This window comes from Phodopus roborovskii, unplaced genomic scaffold, assembly GCF_943737965.1.
Source record: "Phodopus roborovskii unplaced genomic scaffold, PHOROB, whole genome shotgun sequence".
Taxonomy (NCBI): domain Eukaryota; kingdom Metazoa; phylum Chordata; class Mammalia; order Rodentia; family Cricetidae; genus Phodopus; species Phodopus roborovskii.
Window position 1 is genome coordinate 33988615 of NW_026126517.1, and position 19936 is coordinate 34008550.

Consider the following 19936-nt stretch of genomic DNA (forward strand, 5'->3'; position numbering starts at 1 on the left):
TCTGCCAAGGCCATCACCAAATATGGCTGCTCAACTTGGACCTCTTCAACCACCACCCAAGGATCTCTCTCTCTCTCTCTCTCTCTCTCTCTCTCTCTCTCTCTCTCACACACACACACACACACACACACACACACCCAGAAGTAGAGAAGCTGGGGCAGGAAAACTCACTAGAACTTCTGCCTGTGGAGTCTCTGGTGAGAAAAAGGGCATTCCCACCCAAGGGGCCTTCTTGGGCCTGCACAAGGAAAATGGCAGTTGCCACTTCAAACCCCTCAAACCTGCTCAAGGCCAGGTGGATTCAGGTGGCCAGTGTAGCTGGGCACAGGCTAGCTGTACACAGTCCTGGCGAGCACTGGTGGACTGAGCCATGGGCAGGGTGGGAGTGTTGAGGGTGGGGTCTAAGAACACTCTCAACAGGGAAAGTTGATGGGTTGCACAGGAAGAGGTGATAGTTCCAGACTCTAGTGGGCACAATTGTAGGAGACAGGCGCAAGGACGTGATAACCAGTAGTTACAAGACCACCAGTCTCTAAGATTCTCCATAATTGTGGGAAGGCCTTTCCAAGGTTGGAGTGGCTAGCTACTAGGTGTGAGAGGAGAGACAGAAGTGATCCACACCAGAGTACCAGAAATCTCTAGTACATTCTGGGCAGAAGAGGTAAGTCTATTGGTGAAGGGTGATATGCAACATCAACTCATAATCCCTCAAATACAAGCTAGGTCCCAGTTCTAAAAACAAGCCAAATGCTTTAATAGCTAGCCCCCAGGGCCCAGTCTCATCAAACCCCTTAAATAAGGCAGGAGCCACAGCTTGCGAACCCATCAGCTGAGGTCAGCCCACTACAGGGAGGTGGCCTTGGGAAATACCGGAGGCCCCAGTCCAGATCTTCAGAGACCTCCTGGCATTGAGCTGATACCGCTTGTCAGGTCCCTGAAGCTGCTTGGTACAACTTTATTAGGGTGTGAGATGCAGCCCAGGAGGGTCGCTGATAAGAATCAAAGCAGACCTAGGGTCTTCAGACCAGCCCCAGGCCAGGTCCCTGCACCAGCAGTGGACTCGGGAAGTGTATGAGCTATATACATTGTACAACGTACTACTCTAAGGTAACCAGCTCCAAGACACATGGAGACTTACCAGACTCCATCTGGTTATCCCACAGCCTGACTGAAGTCAAAGCCCTGTCCTGGGCAAGCAGACCAAATCATAATAGGTGTATATCAGACATGATCCTCACAACAACCCTTGTGAGGTAGGCTGTGTTGTCTTATTCTACAAATAGGGAACAAGGGCTCATGCGAGGTGAAGTGTTTGCCCAGGACACGCAACAAGGAACACAGCAGCCAGGATTCAAGGTCAGGTCAGGTTGGCTCCAATGCCCACAGGTTTTCTCAAGGGAAGGAATCCCTTGTAACACAGACCCTCAAGTTCAAAGGTCCAAAGTCTCTGCCCACTTAGGTGGGCCCAGACCTATTATTCACTATTAGCTTTGGGCAGCTGGATGTCAACACAGGTCCCAGATGGTCCCCAGATGATTGTCCCAACAACATTAGGTACTGATGCTAAAGGTGATGGCTCTGGCTGCCCAGGAGCTGGGGGTGAGGTGAAGGCCGGTCTGGTCCTGAAGCCTTGTGGCCCCAAGTAGGCAGTGCCACACCATTGAGCCAGGCGGTTTCCAACAGGCTACGGAAGCGTGCCCTCAGAGTGGGCCCTGGTGGGCTGGGGCTGGTACTGCTGGCACCAGAGCTAGATGAGGGATCACATGACCCTTCCCCGGTAGTTGTCTCTGCTTTCTCAGGGCCAGGTGTTGGTGGCTTCTTCCCTGGCTTCTTAACCTTGGGGGCTGGTGACTTTCGAGCCAGGGCTTGACTTTCTGGCTCATCTCTGGTCACTGTGGGTTGTGATGGGGATAAAGCTCTGGCCTCAGTGTTAAAACCACCTACAAAAGGAAAGCATAGTCAGACTGCAAAATTCAAACTTCAAGGTCCCACCTCCAGTCTCAGAGTCACCCCCAGTGTCAAAGCCATCACAAGCAGCCCTTCTTCACAATGACCAGACCAGAGGGAGCTTGCTGAAAAGACATGCTCCTTCCCAAGGATCCCAGAGCTCCACTGGTAAGGACACAGCTCAGAAGTGGCTGCTTAGGAGCAAAAATGTGGAAAGGAGGCTTGCAGGTCAGAAAACAATGGCTGGGCATCTCCCCACATAGCTGAATAAATTACAGCGTGGAAAGAGAAGGCTATGCTATATGAGAACCACCATCTTTCTGCCACTTAATCCCCAGGGCAGAAGCCAAAGGCCAGGCTGCTGTGAAGACAGTTCAGATGGAGGAAGGCTCCTTAGGCTGCCAGGAGAGCCAGTAACCTAGACAAGCAAACCGGATATGCAACCCGTACGAAAGGGTCACTGGACACTCCCCCAAGGTGCCATAAGAACCATGAGTTTTAGGGGTAGTTGTAGCTCAGGAAGGAAAATATCGAATAAGGGTCTTCAAACCTAACCAGTGGCAGACAGCTGAGCTTTAACAGGATCAGAGTTCTAATAAGCAGGCAGACCAGAAAAGGGACCTGATTCTCTGGCTCCAGACAGGGCAACAATCTGGAATGTGGACCAGCTAGGGATCCCGTCCCATGGCAGTACTTTGCCTTGGGCCTTCTCCACCTTGACCTGTGCTGTCCTGGGTCAGGAAGGCCCAGCTCATTAAGGAAGTAGAATACACTGCTCAGGAAATTGGCTGGGTAAGGACTAGGAGGCAACAATGTGTGACAGCAGGCAGGGAAAACTTCGGAACCTAGAAATCAATCTACTGACCAAGAAAAGGCCATGCCACCCTTACCTTGTGTCCCCAACGCACAACACTGTAGCACATGTATCCTCTAGGACATTAATAATTAAAAGAAAAAAGCAAGTTCCACAGCTGAGCAATGGTACTAGATACAGGAGCATTTTGAGTTTGAGGGTACTCTGAGAGCAACTGAAGAACCAGGACGATGCATCATTGTAGAGGAAAAGAGAACCACAAACAATTCTCCAATTCAGGGTAACATGGGTGTGTGCAAGGGCCAGGAGACCAGAGAAAACGTACATTCAAAGGTATGTGCTTATGTGGAACCCTGCCTGATCCTGTGTATGGAAGGCGAACAAGAATGCAGTGGATTATTTAGTGCTCAGATGGAAGACACTGAAAAAGAAAACTTCAGGTAGAAAAAAGATGGCCTGACCAAAGTCCCAGATGCCCTCCTAAGACACAGAAGGTACAGATAGAGAAGTAGGCCATCTAGAAGGGGACCAAGAACATTTCCATGTAAATAGAGCTCACTGATACCTAGATGGTCAGTCAAGAGGGCAAGGGAAGTCCTAGAGCCCCTGGAATCCCATCCCTTACCCCAGCGTCAGTTTCTGGAATCATTCAGACCCTTGCCCATCGGCCATACAAGCAGAGCACACACCTGTCACTCGCTCATACAGCTCCAGTGGCTACATGGCTGCCCCATGCTCACCCAGCTGGCGGCGTACACAGTCATGCCACTGCAGGCCCAGCAGGTCAGGGTAGATATCGGGCAGCTGGCGCAGCGCCAGCAGCTTCAGCATGCGTGAGGTGCAGCCATGTAGGGCACGTTCACGAAGAGCACGCTCCTCTGACAGAGTGGTGGGCCGTAGCTCTACACGGTGCTCCTGCAGTACGTGGTCCACAGAGGCAGGTGGTAACTTCGGAAAGAGACGCTCCTTCACCAGATGGATGGGTACAAAGATGGCACCGGCTCGTACCACATGAGGGAAGGGGCACTGCTGTGTGCACAAAAACCTCTGCAGCTGGGAGAGCAGCTTGCCTAGTAGCCCCTGCACACCCTGGCAGTCCTGCCATGCAGCCTGGCCCCATGGCCCAGTTGTCTCAAGCCACTCACGCAGTTTCTCTGGTGGAGAGTGGGCCACAGAGCCTGAGATAGCATCACAGAGTGATGTGTGCAGCCCTGTAAAGTGCTGTTCTAGGGAGTCTGCTGGGGCTGTGATGGAAACTTGAACAGTGACTGGAGCAGGGCCTGAGGCTGGAGCAGGGGCCGGAGCTGGTGATGGAGCTGGAGCAGAGGCTGGGGCTGGAGAGGCCACGGCTATGGCTGGTGGGCTTGGTAGGGCCAGGTTGAAGCACGCCACCGGCAAAGGCTGAGTGAGAATCTGCAGGCCCATGGGCACAGATGGGGGGTTGGGCGCAGGCTGAGCAGGAGCAGGAGCTGGGGTCGGTGGGGAGGGGACAATAGCTGCAGGCAAGGGTGCAGGGCGGAGAATCTTGAATTTTCGAAACATGAAAGCCACGGAGCTGTGGAAGTTGGTCCTTGGTGTGGCTTCTGTGGCCACTTCAGATATTTCTGTGACCATCTTTTTTAGGCCTGGTAGACCTGACACTGTGTTTTCCATACATGGCCTATCCACAGACTCAGTGGGCTTATCATGTACCTCAGGACTAGGAACCTTGACAGGGACAGCCTCTGCCATAGACTTCTTCACACTCAAGTCCAGAGCCACCTCCTCACGAAGAGAGCAGTGAGGCCTAGAGGTCCCATCCTGGACAGGCAGGGTCCCCTTGCAATCTTTGTCTTGGCTCTTATTTGTGGTTGAAGCGGAGTCCTGCTCAGCTGCGGGCTCGGGTGTCTGCACATCCAGGTAGTCACGGTAGGGGGCCAGACTAAAAACATTGTCAATCACAGGCATTGGTGGAGAGCTGGGAGGCCTAGCACCTTTCTGTGGAAGAGACTGGCGCTCCTTGGCACAGGGATGCAGTGCTGGTGAATTGTGGGGAACTGGACTGTCTCGGATGACGATAGGAACCCCAGGGTGCTCATCGGGCCTGGGCTGGAGTTGCTCCTTCCTGCAGCTGGGCAGCCACGTCTTCTCTTGAGCTTCTGGTGGTTTCTCTGCAGGTCTCGCAGGCTCAGAGCATGGCTGGCTGGCTGGCAAAGGCTGGCATGTTCGCTGGAAGGCACTGGGCTGTGGCACAGGTTGCACACTGTTCTGAGAATGGGAAGGTGGTGTTCCCCCAAGCCCGGGGGATGTCCCATAGAGAGAGAGGTCATCCCTGGCATAAGGAAAACCCAAAGTTTGGGGGACAAAGTCCAGTGGGCACCTCGGAGCAAGAGGGGGCTCCAGCTTGAGCCCTGGCGAGGGTGCTGGGAGGGGCGCAGAGGGGTAGGAATAAGTATCTATCCCAACAGAGGGCAAGTAGGGGGTCTGGGATGCCTGCTGCTGCCTCAGGTAGGGGCTGCCCAGCCCACCAGCTTGGTACCCGGCCCCCTTGTGTGCTCCCAAAGGTGGCAGTGGGAGCAGAGAGCCATAGCTTCCCTGCTTCTCTGGGTGACGACAAGATGGAGGGCAAGGCAAGGCCTGTGGAGGTGGGGGCAGTGGATAGTGGCCTGGCACTGCATCCTGGCAAGGTGGTCCTAGGGGCTGGGCAAACTGGGTCCAAGGACTGGAGGGCCCCTCAGATATTGCTTGCTTGGGATCCCCAGAATAAGGACCCGTGTATTTAGAAGCCAGAAAGCCTGTGCTATGGATGGTTCGATACTTCTCCAGGATTGCCTGGCATGGGGAAAAAGTCTGGGAGGAGTCTTTGCCAGGTCCCCCAGTTGGCAGCCCACGCAAGAACGTCCCATCCAGGGGCTGGCCCTTGCCTGCAGCTGGGGCTAGAGAACAAGGTGGGTCAGCAGAGGGCAACAGGGGCCCAGTTACCAGTGTCCAGTCATCCAATGGTCTCTTTGCTCCCCCATCCCCCAGGCAAGTGGAGAGTCCATAACACAAAGGGCTGCGGTAGACAGGCTTGGGCGCTGCCAGGGGTGGGCCTGGGTATGCATGAGCCTGGGGACCGAAAGGCAGGAGCTCACTGGAGTCTTGTATCTTTTCAGAGCCTTCTGTTGGAGGGCGGTAGAGCAGGCAGTTTGTCAACAGGTTGTCAGCCCGGAGTGGGGATCCTGCCACACCACTGGGGTACAAGGGTGGGTATGGGGTCCAGGATGCCAACCGCTCAGATCCTGCCTTGGAAGTTCCCCCTATGGGGCAGGAGAAGTATGTACCCTTATAATTGTAGGAGTCCTGGTTGCCAACAGAAAGGGGCAGGCCATGTCCAGGCCCTGGGTCTGGTTCCAGACGGGGCAGCTTGCCATACATCACAGGCCCCAGAGGCCCCAGGGGCCTCTTCTCTGCCATTACTGTGAAAGTGTCAAGCCCTCCTGAACCCCTGCCACTTGACTTGCTGACCTGGGGAAGAGGAGAGACAAAGTGGTTAGAGCACAGGCTACAAGGAAACAAGTAGAGGGCCTTTCTGACTTGTTGCCACCCAAGACTCTGGCTCTTAGCGACCGACACTCAGCTCATACTGAACTGAGAAGCCACAATGTAGGTTTCCGACTCTACTTTTTGTTTCTGACCAAGCACGTGTACTGTGACCTTACACAGAAGTCTATACTCCATTGTAGGGGTGGCTCACTTTTCTGTTCATGTGACTGCCAGGAACCTTCCCTTGGGGTTCTGGGTAGTACTGGAAGGTCAGTTGCCTTGGCTCCCTTCTCCGCCTCCCAGGTAAGACCTAGCTATCCCAAAGTCACTGATGGAAGGGGTGTCATAAGAAGTGGGCTACCCTTCTCTACTACTTCCTATCCCAAGATGCCACAGCAGTCTCATAATGCTCTTACAGCCAAGACATGGAATCCCTGCACTGCCTACACAGTCTACTTTCTTCTAACACTTCACTGACCTGCTTGTCTTGCCCAAAACCAAAACCTCAAAACCAGGTCCCCAGAACCAGAACCAGTACTGACAACTAGTCTTGAACAGATAGGGCAGTCCCTTCAGAGAGGTGTCTGGGTAACTCTGGAGTCCTACCCAAGCTGGGTCAGCTCAGCAGGAGGGTCAAAGATGACCAGTAGATGGTGCTGTGGTGCCAACAGGATGGTTCTGGGCTCAGAGGAGTGTCAGTGTTACACAGTGCACATAACACATGGGGGGGGGGTGTGCCTGGGGAGATGGGAGGCCCCAAGGGCCCAGAGTTCTAGCTGGTAACTACTTCCTCTGCCCTTTACTGATGGACAAACTAAGTGCTAGAAAATAAATGCCCGGGTACCCTTCCCTTGGAGCTTTTCCTTCCCACTCTGTTCTTTCCCTCCTTTTTCCTTAACCCTCGGTTCTATTTGAAAGAAAAGAATGCAGCACAAAGCCAAGTCCAAGAAGGATGAGGATCAATGTCCACAGTGATCACAGGCACCCTCTTAATACAACGGGCATCCGTGATTTATGGGCGGCTCCATCCAAAACTTGTCTGTTAGGGTTATCACTACCCTCCCTTCTCCAGTGAGCACTCCCACCCCCATAAACTCCCAAAGGCTTAGAAAAGGGTCAGTGGTATCAATGTTCCTATGAGTAGGTCACAGGCTTCTGTCACCAGCAAGCAGGGACTATTCTTTCTCCTCCTTTCTGGACAGCAGCCAATGACTATTAGGGCTCAGAGTTAGACCAGCCAGGGGACAAAAAGAAGTAAAGGGTAGTAGTATGACCTAGGCCCATTCCCATCCCAGCAGATGGCAGCACAAAGGCCCTTAGATAACAGAGACCTGTGTCCCAGGGGAAAGTTCCCATCCTATATTGCTGTAAATTTTTATGGTTGGTTTTGTTTAGTTTTTTTTTTTTCTTTTTCTTTTCTGACTAGGTCTCACTGTTTATCTCTAGCTCTCCGGAACTCACTCTGCAGACCAAACTGGCCTTGAACAGAGATCCACCCACCTCTGCTTCCCTGGTGCTGAGATTAAAGATGTGCACTATCACAAAGCTTGGATGGTTCAGAGGGTACCAAGCCCACTCTACCCTTGGGGAGCTCTGGGTTAATTAAGGGCTGACTCTGGTCTTACCTCCACCAATGCTCCTTGGGACCTGCTCTAACCACCAGTCTCAAGAGCCCCTCTCTCCTGGGCTCAGCCCAACCTATGTCCTTTGCCCTGGAGACTTCCTGAGAACCAGACACCTGGGACCCTCGAGAGTCTTTGTAGGACTGAAGGCTCCAAAGAGCCAGCCCAAGGCTCTGAAAGGTGTGGAAGTAACATTATGTCCTGCCAGTAGGATGGAAAGCTCCCCCAGAGGAGGCCCCACCCCATTCAGACAGCATCCAAAATGAAGGTGCCTTGTTTCTGAACACTGAGGTGGCCTCGGGCACTTGGAGAAGGTAGGGCCACAGGTGATCCTTCTATGCAGATGTCAAGTTCTACTAGTTCTTACATTAGTTCTAACCGCAGCCAGAAACCAGGCCAGGGTCGAGCGCCTACCACACTCCCACGCTTTCCCTCGGGGGAGATAAACAACTCCGTGGGTCCATTCCCATTTATTTCCACGTCACATCCTCGGGGCCTCTGGAAGAGCACGATCCCAACCGAGTTGAGGACGGCATCAGTATTCTCTCAGCTTTAAGAGACTCTTTACCAGCTGAGGCTCTGAGCTTTCCAGACACCCAACACGGGGCAGCCCACGCTTCCCAGTTTAAGAGAAAGGGTCTCTAGATGAGCCACCACTGAATTTCTCTCTACCGGCCCCGCCCATGACCATCGTGTCTGCGGCCCACAAGCGGGCTTCGCTATTGAACTGGCGCCCCACCGACACGCCAGGCTTCCGGGTGTCCCAGACCTCTCTCTCTCTCCGCGGCTCTGCGACGCACGTGCACCCCAGCAGGCTGACACACAGCCTGCCACCACGCACGCAAAGCCGTTCCTGTACGTACGTGCATGGCCCGAATCTGCACGCATGCCCCCCCACACACACACACTGCCCAACCGTGTTCTTCCCTAGCTCAGGCACACGTGTGCAAGCCAGGAGGTTCGCGCTCGGAGCCCCCACGGATCGACGCCCCAAGACTGCAGCGAGGTCCAGAAGGAGGGGGGGCCGTCCAGCCGCAGAGCCCGGGCAGCCACCTCCTTCGGGGCGATCCCGCCAGCCTGGGCTGCAGCCAGAGAGTGAGTCAAGCGGTGGCGAGGAAACCGCAGGCGGTCCTGTTCCAACAGGGCTCGTCCACGGCCCCGCGGCACCTCAGCGCCCGCCGCCACCAATCCCAAGCCCCACCCCCACCCCGAATCGGCGCCCGGCAATCCGCGTGAGCCCGGCCCCGCGAGAGGCCCGAGGGACCCGCCTGACTCTTTGCCAGCCCTACGCCCGGGCACTGCTGGGGCTCCGAGGCTCTACCAGGCCCAGGGAGCATCCAAGTCCTGGCAAAGTCTGGGCAGCAGCACGACCGGGCCCCGCAGCCTGACCGCCCAAAGCCCCTGCACCTGGGCCCCGGCCCCTGCGCTCCGAGCGTCCCGGGGCCGGCCGGTAGGGGCGCCCTGGGGCAGGGCCACCCGCCCATTGCCCACGCGCCGCCCGCAAACTCGGCCCAAGTTTCCGCGCCCGCCGGGCAGGCGAGCTCCTACCTTCAGAGCACCAAGCTTTTGGCGGCTGCCACCCGGGGCCACGGCCGCATCCTCCAGCGCCGCTCAGGATGCGGGTCCCTGTCCACCGGCCTTGCGCGGGAAGTCGCGGCAGGCACCCAGCCCAGAGCCACGCTCCGCGCTGCCGTTCGCGCCGCCGCCGGGCGCCGTCTGTGGTCCCGGGCGGGGCGGGCCGGGGGCGGAGCGGGGGCGGGGCGGCCCGTTGGGTGGGGGCAGAACCCGGCTGTGCCTCTGGGAGTCTGCGCTCCCTTGGGCCCTCCCGTGCTGAAGGCCTGAGTGGAACCAACTTTCCCGCGACCCGGCCTCTGGCTTTGTGCACTGTCTTCACTCGCCGAGCTCCTCGAACGTCTGCCCCGAGGGCGGTCATAAGCTCTCATTCAGTCATTCCGTTAGATCATTCATTCCTTGCCACTTTCTAGCCATGTGACCTTAGACCTGCCACTTAAGCTCCAAGTGCTTCAGTTTCCTCATTGGTAAAAGTGTTATTGTCTCATAGAAATGTCAGGGCTGGCAGACTTCGAAAAGACCTATGGCACACAAATTGGAGTGTACAACTAAATCCTAGCATTGGGAGGCTGAGGCAGGGGAATTGCCGTGAATTTGAGCTGAGCCTGGGATACCCAGCAATATTCCTTGTTTTGCTTTGCTTTGAGACAGGGTTTCACTATATGGCTGTGACTGTCTGGGACCTGTACTCTGTAGACCAGGCTGGCCTCGAACTCACAGAGATATACCTACCTCTACCTCCCCCCCCCCTCCAAGTGCTGAGATTAAATATACGGGCTACCACACACTGCTCCTAACAAAACTCTTAACAATAAAAATTGTAAAAAATACTGACATCCTTGACCAATACTGGTTACATTAGGAAGCTAGAAGGAAGCAAAGTACAGATATATCTCAACTTCTGTTAGGGTTCCATAGCTAAGGGAATGGCCCAGAAATGAGGCTCTGGAGGTATTGCCAAGTGGCCTTGGTGGGTAGGGCCTTGAACCTTTTTGCAAATCTCCCTTACCAGAACTGGCTAGAGCAAGAACAGCCTGAAAGGCAGATAGGGTAAATCATCCCTGGCCAGAAATGATGTGGTGAAGAAAAGGGCTGGGAGATCAGCAGTCTCTGTTCCCCCAGACTCTAGCTTCGCCCCTCAGCACTACTCCTTTCTTGGAAGGAAGCTGATGTCTGTAGTTCTAAGATGACCCAAAGGCCAAGGCGGAGTCAGGCAGTGAGGGAGGAGAATGGGTACAGACAGCACAGATCAAAACCACTTGAACCACACAGGTCAGGACTGCCTGAGTCAGAGCAAAGCAGGGCTGTGGGTGCAGAGCACCCGTGTGGGTGCAGCTAGAGCTGAGGAGGAGGGGCTGGACTCCAGGTAAGACTAGGAAGAGGAAGTGAGGTCACCCAAGGAGACCAGGAGGGTGTCTCTTGGATTATAGTTGGAAGATATTTTACAAATAACTGCTGGGAAGGGGAGACTCTGAGGGGGTTGGGGGGGTTGGGGCTTTCCCAGTCACACTGCAGGTTGGAACAACAACCCAGATTGCCTGGTTTCTGTTATCTTACACACTTTAACAGCAGGAAGGTGCTTCTGTACCCTGAAGCTCTGGGTCAGGCCCAATCTGAGAGCCCTCTCTCAAGCAGTTATTGTTTCCTGCTCTGACTCCTCACTAACTCTGCCATCCTTCCCTACTACATAGCATCTACTCCCACTCCTGACCCGCTGTTAATTAAGAGGAAGGAAAACAGCACCCTTGGCCCTAGGGCCCACCTAAGACTTCAGCCCCATAATTTTGTCTTAATTCAGAAACATCTCTCAAAGACAGATGTCCTACTAATCAGCTTGGTTTTTCAAGACAGGGTTTCTCTGTGCAACAGTGCTAGCTGTCCTGGAACTCGTTCGTTCTGTAGACCAGGCTGGTCTCAAACTCACAGAGATCAGCCCGCCTCTGCCTCCCAAGTGCTGGGATAAAGGTGTGCGCCAATATACGCTCAGCCTGTCTGTTCCTTTTTGACATCAATTTAACACTCTGGATTAACAAAGAAAGGACACAGGTTGGAGGACTTGGGAGCCACTTGCAATTCCCTGGCCCTTAATTTGCTCAGCACAAAACAACCAGGTAGCCACCTGCCTTAAAGACTACAGGGTCAGCATCCAGCAACATCCGTGAGAAACTGCTCATAAACAGAAGACTGGAGTGCTGTGCTGGGCAACTGTGAACTCCTGAAATCTCTGGCCTTGGCCTTTCCCTTTCTGCCCCACAGATCATGTGCAGAGCCAATAGCAGATAAAGGTAACCCTTTCAAAGTGGCTTGAGTGGCCCCACGAGCTTTTGTTAACATTTCAGCCTTTGGAGAGATAGTGATGTTTTGTCTGGAAAGTGAAGTCACAAGGGAATCAGAACAGTAAAGAGTTTAACATGGGGTGGGGGCTGCTAGGGTGGGGGCTGCTAGGGTGGGGGTGGGGTGCTAGAAAAGCAGGAGCCTTGCACTTGAAAGCTGAGAGATGGGAATCTACTAAGTACAAGGCAGGTCTCAGTTATATAGTGAGTTCCAAGCCAGCCTGAGCTTTAGTGTGAGCATCTGTCCAAAAATCAAAATTAAATACAACACAAAGTAGAACAGAAAAGTTCAAAGAGAGTTCTATTCCCCGACACCGCAGCCCTACACAAGCTTGAAACAGGTACATGCCCTCATCCCTTTCTTCCCCCTCACTGACACAGATCACTCCATAGAAAGGCAAGATTAAAGGTCAGCTTCCTGAACTGCAGCTCATCATGTTATGGTTATTAATAAAAATGTCCCTCCCACTAATGAGGTCATACCTACTATTCACAAAAGTCTTTCCTTCCCCAGAGGAGCTGTCTCACCCCAGAGGAGAGGCAGTGATGGAAACTACCCTACAAACAAAAAGCCAGAGAAATCTAAACACATGCAATGCTCCCCTCCATCTTCTGAGATCCAGCTATAGAAATTGCCTCCTCCAGGGAGGTCACCCAGACTATTAGCACCAGCCTGGCATTGTCATTCCTCAGCCTTCCCATGCCAGCAGAGGAAGATTTCAGGGGTGAGGGTGGAGGGACAAGGTGCTCCTACATGAAGCTGGTTCTATGCCAGCCACTTAGTTAAATAGGGTCTCACTTAGGTCTTAGTCCCAGAGGAAGAATTTGAGAGCAAGCAAACTCACCAGGTGTGGTTGTCCATGATGACAGATGGTTATAATCCCAGCACTTGGGAGGCTAAGATAGCAGGATCAGGGGTTCAAGGAAGACCCTATCTCAAAAAAAAAAAAAAAAAAAAAAAAAAAAAAAAAAAAAGGCAAGTGAACTGAGTGTGACCTTCTGAGCTGTGTGACTTAAGCAACCTTAACTTTGGTTTGCACATCAGCCCAATGGGCAGAATTATGACATGTCACAGGGCTCTGATGACTTCATAGCTTAGTTCATAGTAAGCCCCAAACCACTGGCTCTGGGCGTGGTGAGGGTTGGGGTACTGTTCTTCATAGCCAATAAACAGAGGAGTGGGATCTCCTCTCTTGGAATTACTTCATGACTCGGAACCCTCCTGAGTCAAGGCTCAGATGCACCTGGTGGCCAGGAACCCTCTGCCAGTTAAACAAACACAGCCTGAAGTTGTGTTGTGCTGGTGGCCATTAGCCTGAGCTCAGAGCACCTTAGGGAATCTAGTAGTGTATAACTTGGGAGGGTTAGGGCCATGGGTCTCATCTGAGCGAGGTAAGCTGTTTTCCGAGGGCATGCTGGGAAACCAAGACTTCCCTCTGCAGGAAGCTGGGATGCAATTTCTTGTCAGTCTGAGTCTCCCATGGCTCTCCCACTCCTGATCTACCTGTCCCCTCCATTGCCCTTTTCTAGCCTGCCTGGTGCGGCAGCCTCGGGAGCCAAGGGAAGTTCACTTTGATCCTGTATGCCTTGGCTTCTGGTCAGTCTTTCTTTGTTGGTTCCTTCTAGCCCCCTCCAGGAAAAACCTCCCTGGCCACACTTTTTTAAAATCTGTGTTCCCTCTAAGATATTAACACAGCGTCAAGCCAACAGTAGCCTGCCTCCTGCCCTTACTGCAATATAGAGCAACTAAAGGCCCAATCTGTGCCCAGGATATCAGGCAGGGTTTACAACCCAGATCTCCTGGTTGTCTACACTGCAGGCTCTCTCGTGCTCCCTCTCCTCTCTCTCTCTCTCTCTCTCTCTCTCTCTCTCTCTCTCTCTCTCTCTCTCTCTCCATCTTCCTGCATAAGCCCATCTGGCTGAGTTCCACCTGCCTCATGCACCCTCCAGGAAGCCACCAGCTGGGAGCTGGAATGTGTGTTAGGAAGAGGGTACCACTCGCTATGAGGACACAGCTATACCCTTTCCCATTAGTGTTGTGGGAGCACTCTCTCTTTAGGACCTGTCCCCTGCCCCACCCCACCCCAAACCACCTTAATCACTTTCTCCCCTATCCCAAATCTTTCACCAGGGATTCCCTCCCTAAGCCCAGGTGTCCCTGGCAAGGACGGACACAGCTATTTTTGTTTGGGAAGAGATCCCCAGTTCTGGCTGAAACCAGTGCCTGCGCCTCAATGTCCAGCTTTCCTTCCAGTAGGGATTCACCTTCCTTCCAGCCCCCAGTGCAAAGGTTTGAGGGGGGCTGCCAACCCAGTTTCTTCTTAGCTTGGCATACATCTCCCCCCCTCCCCCCAGTGCTAGGGCACCTCACCTCCTACCATGGGCAGGCCAGGCAACCTGCCTTTGAAATCTTCCTAAGGCTCACTGGTGCTGTAAGCTCTAGCCAGGTGGTTAGTTGGTGGCTGTCCCCTCATTAGCAGCCTGCTGGGGTTTCTGTCACTTAGGGCTGGTTACTAAGCAACCGGATCCAAGAAGGGCTTGTCTCTGGACCTGCAGAGCAGAGAGTGGCTGCTGAGGGAGAGGCCAGCAGGCCATTGACTAGGGTCATGGTCAGAAAGTCTCAGGGTGAGGTTTCAAAAACTCCCTGTCATGATGTCAACTTAGAAACTCACAGTCCTGGCCCAAGAAAAGGGTCTCTGATCCCTTAACCCCAATCACACTCCGAGCCCTCAGGCTTCCTAGAGATTGAGGGGAGGCTGAATGGCATTTGAGGAGACACTGCTTCCTCTTTCTGGACCACAACCCTGTGGCCTCAAAGGGTCACATTCCCCAGTATACAGGTCTTAAGCTTTGACTATAAAGTCCACCTTGTATTTTAACATTTGTATGGGCTTTGGCATGTTTTCGTTTGATTGGTTTTTCTGAGACAGGCTCTCACTACATAATCCAGTCTGGCCTGGAACTTGCAGTTCTCCTTGTCGAAGCCTGAGTGTTTTGATTACAGGCACACACTATTTTGCCTGACTGGTCGTAGACATGCTGGCTGCCTCTCAGCCTCCATGGGCCCATCTACTGCATGAGCTGATAGCCCCATCTCATTTTCAGGATGTAAAATGCTCAAGGCAGCACTGTTACACAGCCTGACTCTGTCCCTGTTCATTGCTCAACACCAAGCTTCCCAGCACCGTAAGCAGAGGAGGAGTAAGCCCTGCAGATATCCACAGCCCACATGCGCCTACTGTGTGCCAGGTGACCAAAAAATGTGTCATCTTCATGTCCAGGACCAGCCTTGTGCTTCTCCACTTCCCTGCTGATTTGTTTTGTTGTTTTCTAATTTAACAAGGATATCACATTATCTATGTTAGGGGCATGGAATTATTATTATTTTTTAAAGATATTACCCATATATTTAATCTGTTTAATGAATTAAGTCACTTAATTCATTTATTTCATTAATCCATTTGCTGGATTAAATGAAGCAATCTTGGGGTGGTAGGACACAACACCCTCCTAACCTGGCACTTGAGCTATGTCCCTGGACTTGACATGAGCAGCCTGGGTTGGTATAACCACAGGCAGGTCAGAGTTTTAGGAAGAGCAGTGACAGCTAATTAAAATTTTAGCTCAGGAAGTCCCCCTGGGGGCAGAGATTGCCTCAGTCGGCCTCCTTGGAGGAGTGCCCTAATTGGACCCCTGGGTCTTAGAAATGATGCAAACTCACCAGGCAGATGATAACAGGCAGGGAGGGAGGGGGCTGAGGAAGAAAACAGGTTGACAAAAAAATAATAACCGCCCCTCCCCGCACCATTGTGAGTAGTGACTTTGAAGTTCCCAGACTGTCTCTTCTGAGCTGTGTGACAGGAGATGCATTGCTTGTCCTTTCAGAGTCTCTGTTCCCTTGCTGAAAAAATGGAGATAAGAAAATGCTAGGAAGAATTCTGCATAGAAAGTACAAAGCATGATGTCTGGCTTCAGAATCAGGAACCCATAAAGCTTGAGCAATCAACATTACAGTTACTTCTAAACCTTGATTGCTATCCAAGCCCTTTTCTACCCACACCCTCATTGGCCCTCAGTTCCTCCTCAGAGGAAAGAGAAAGGAGTTGACATGCATGCTGTGGGGGTAGGGGTTAGTCTCTCAGGTTTCTCTGTGGCCATCAAGCATGGCAGAGTATGGTTGTGTTACTGTGGGAACTCAAGCAGATAGCCAAACAGACTGATACACCTATAGAACTGCTGTGGAAAGAATTTAGCAGAAATGGGCTAGGGGACAGAGAAGCAGCTAAGGGCCAGAGAGTGCAGAGAGTATCTTGTCAGGCACCAAGGGGAGTCAACAAGGATACTAGAGCAGGGCATGGCCAATGACAGCCCCTGTGGCCCTGCTGGGAGTTGAGGCCTACCCCAAGTAGCCAAATCCCTCCCTAGGCCTAGAGCACTTTATATTACTTGTGCCAGAATGGTGGGCTATGGGACATCTGGGGGAGGGAAGAGGGTACTACCACATCCTTTCTGGCAGTAGCAAGATGAGATCAGAGTCCCCCACCTGTATCTAGAGAGCAGACAACCGAATCCTCCCAGCCTGAGGCCCCCAAGTCCTTTCTCTGGCAGTCTTAGAGGGACAAGGTCCAGCCCAAGGTCCAGAAAAGGCCAAGGTTAACATAGGTTAACAATGTCCCCCCTCTGGGAGCTCATATGGACCCCAAACTGATAGCTGGAAAACCAGCATTGGACTGACCCAGATCCCCTGAACATGGGTTTCAATTAGAAGGCAGGGGCAGTCTAGGACCTCTGACAGTGGAACCAGGATGTATCCCTGGTGCACAAAAGGACTTTGGGAGCACATTCCCCATGGAAGGATACTCCTTTAGCTTAGAGGCAGGAGGGAGGGCCTAGACCCTACTCCAAATGACTTGACAGATTTTGATGATCCCTCCTGGAAGGCCTCACCCTCCCTCTGGAGTGGGTGGGGATGGGATGGGAGGGGGGATGGGGAGCATGGGAGGATAGGAGGGAGAGGAAACTGGGATCGATAAGTAAAATAAGAAAAAATAATAATAAAATAAAAAACAAAAACAAACAAAAAGTTCCCCTTTATTTGTCTCCCCACTCCCAGCCCTCACTCCCCACCCCATTCCCCTAAACATCCCGGTTCTGGGGAAGTCATCTGTCACCTGCAGGTTCTCACTGATGTTGGGTGAATCTGTTCTCTCTTCAAATGTTGAAGGCTTAATCACCACATGTATATGTTAATGGCATTTGGAGATGGGACCTTGGGGGAGTCCATCTTGACTTGAGGTCAGAGGGTTCAAACTTATTCTTGCTCCTCAAGGTCAAATAACAGGACGTTTGACTAAAGGCATGGTTACTAGATGTTTTGAGAATTAATGGGGGTAATTGCACTTGTTTGTGCCTTGTATCATGGTAAGGAAGTCTTTTGCCCTTCTCTTTTGCATTGGGTATAAAAGGGCTACGAGAAATAAATGTGGGACTACAGCTGTATTCGCTGAGAGTCTTCACCACTCTTCTGTCTTTTGTCTCTTTCTCAATCCTCACTCCCCTTTTCAGGTGCGTTCAACAGGTTGTCAGGCTGGGTCAGGACCTTTGGGTTTGAGATGGTTGGGTCAGGAAGGCTCTGCCCTTATGAGTGGACTGACTTACTCACAGACAAATGGCTCTTGGTAGAGTGACTGCTCTCAAAGCTGAGTCCTGTGTTACCATGGGTTGTTCTTTATGATATGTTACAGCAGAAAGACCCTTTTATCCAGTGCCCAGCAGTAGCCAGCACCAGCTTGAACTTCCCACCTTCTAAAGCAGAATAGAATAGAATAGAATAGAATAGAATAGAATAGAATAGAATAGAATAGAATAGAATAGAATAGATTGCAATCCCTACCCAGCATTGTGTCTACCTAGGCCTGGAATCTTCCCTTCTCCTTGGTCACTTCCCTGCCCCACAGAGTACTGCACCCCCAGATGCTCCATGAACCTGGCTCAATAAGCAGTGGCCTCAGAACACAAATATTTTCACAGAGAGAAAGCCAGGTCCAGGACAGAGGTGTGGAGACAAGGATGAATTTCAAAGTGACTGGTCATCTCTAATAAATCAATATTCCCTGAACAAACAGTCTGCTCATTGGCACCAGCCCAGGGCTTGGCCTTCCTCTATTTGCAGCAGCCCCATCCTGCCTCCCTGCGCAGTCCCGACCTCCTGTCATCCAGGCCATCTGTAGCTCACTCTGGCTCCAATTAGCTCAGCGATTAGCACCTCATCAAGGCCTGTCTGCCTCTGAACAACCCCCCTGGGAAGGGGTTTCAGAAGGTCTCCATGACCTCAGGACCCAGAGTCTTACAAGTCTAGACTTGTAAGATTCCCCAATTCCTGAGGTGCCTCTCAGCGTAGAACAGGGGGACTGAAAACTCCCTCGGGAAGTGGGTACAGGGCTGAGGGAGAAGATCTCCATGCAAGATAAGCAGTTAATCAGTCTCTCAGACCCCGAATCAGCCACTAACAACCCCCTCAGTCATTGCTGCTTATTTATCTGGTGACCCCTAGGCAGTTGGGGTGTCAGGACATGGCAGAGCTAGGGAATAGCCCAAACACAGTGGGGACAAGTCACCAAGTGGTAGGCAGATGCTCTCCAAAGTCCCCCAGGTGGCTGTGTACAGCTCCGGGTTTAGAACTTGGTTTAGCACACCCCTTGAGTCATTTCTATCTGCCCTGGACCTTCTAGTTCCATTCACCTTTTTCATGACCCCTCAGTCCTTTGAATTAGCCTTTCACCTCACAGTTTCTTGAAGGGAGTGGGCTGAGTGCCCCCACCCTAGCCTCACAGCCAGGCTGAACAGACACAAGGGATTGGGGGAGGCATGGTGCACATACACATGCAATCCCAGCATATTTAGGAAGCTATGGCAGATGGGTAGAGAGTTCCAGGCCTGCCAAGACAGAAAGACTCTGCCAGAGGTAGTGTAGGCACCAAGGCATAGAGCATGGCTCTGGGTTAAAGGGCCGGTTCAAATGTCCTCTTTCTAAGCTCAATGCTCCCATTTTAAACAAACGAATACTAATAGTCACAGCCTTGGACTGGGGGTGTAGTTCATTTAGTAAAGTGCTTATTCTAACACGAACAAAGCCCTGGCTTCTATGTTGAGTACCACACAAATTAGGTGTGGTAACACAGGCACTTGGGAGGTGGAGGCAGGTGGACTAAGGAAATTCTAAATCTTCTTCATCTACACAGTGAATTCAAGGCTGGCCTGAGCTACATGAGACCCTGACTCAAAAAATTAATTAATTAATTAATTAATTAAAAAAAGTAAAAAGCCAGACAGTGGTGATGCATGCCTTTAATCCCAGCACTCAGGAGGCAGAGGCAAGTGGATCTCTGTGAATTCGATGTGAGTTCTAGGACAGCCAGGATTACATGGAGAAACTCTGTCTCAGAAATGTCAAAAAATAAATATAAATAAAGAATAAAAGTAAAGCAATATCCCTGTGCCCTATAGAGGGTGACAAAATGTATCTGCTAAAGGGGAGGATGTAAGCATCTGAGAGATGCACTTAACCCCTTCCTTCCTCAGACACAGGGCAGTTATCCCAGGCAGAGAAGTCACATGGAATAGGGGAGTCACAAAGTATCGTTCAGGCTCAGAATGATACATGCCAGGACTGGATGACCACTCTGAACAGAAGGGTGAAACGTACAAGGGGCCCAACTGGACAGGAAGTTATTCTCACCCCAAACTGAGGCCCACAGACTGAGAAGCGAGCCCTTGCTGACCCTGAGCTATCAGTCTTGAGATTAGAGCCCCAGCAGCAGGAGCCAGGCAACTCTATAGCTGGGAGAGAAGCTGTGCCAGAAGCCCCAGTGTGGGGTGACTGCAGGGCTGGAAGCCACCAGTGTCCCCAGCAAAGAAGCAGGGAACTTCTCAGGGATGCTTGGCTACAAATGAGGCTCCTGAGCCTAAACCAGGCTCCACTCAGCTGTGAAATTTGGAGGGGTCCTTTTTTGTCCCTTAAATCCAGGACATCTGCTTGTTGATTTGTTGTAGTATCAGATAGCCTAGTGCTCACTATGTAGACCAGACTGGCCTTGAACTTGTGGCACTTCCCCTGACTGTGTCTTCAGAGTGCTGGGATTATA

The 19936-nt window shown here is 52.2% G+C and overlaps 1 protein-coding gene across 4 annotated transcripts; it reads right to left on the bottom strand.

Moving 5' to 3' along the window:
- Positions 1-730: 730 nt before the first annotated feature.
- Positions 731-9599, bottom strand: CUNH15orf39 (chromosome unknown C15orf39 homolog). Of its 4 annotated transcripts, XM_051197544.1 has the most exons (4): positions 9436-9599; positions 6064-6247; positions 3502-5901; positions 731-1940 (listed from the first exon to the last, which is right to left on the bottom strand). In XM_051197544.1, exons 2-4 carry the CDS (start codon positions 6194-6196, stop codon positions 1564-1566), a joined length of 2910 nt encoding a protein of 969 aa, XP_051053501.1. In that variant the 5' UTR covers positions 6197-6247; positions 9436-9599; the 3' UTR covers positions 731-1563. The 4 variants fall into 4 exon arrangements, with proteins under 4 accessions (XP_051053501.1, XP_051053499.1, XP_051053500.1 ...); XM_051197542.1 differs by having other exon boundaries at positions 3502-6247; positions 9436-9598; XM_051197543.1 differs by lacking the exon at positions 9436-9599 and adding an exon at positions 8302-8447 and having other exon boundaries at positions 3502-6247.
- Between the last annotated feature and the right edge of the window lie 10337 nt (positions 9600-19936).

What these genes read in the sequence shown, in the direction of transcription:
- CUNH15orf39 (XM_051197542.1), bottom strand. Translation starts at nt 6,196, where the DNA reads ATGGCAGAGAAGAGGCCCCTGGGGCCTCTGGGGCCTGTGATGTATGGC. An exon ending in CTGTGTACGCCGCCAGCTGG is followed by an intron (nt 1,941 to 3,501) that starts GTGAGCATGGGG and finishes TTCCTTTTGTAG; the next exon opens with GTGGTTTTAACACTGAGGCC.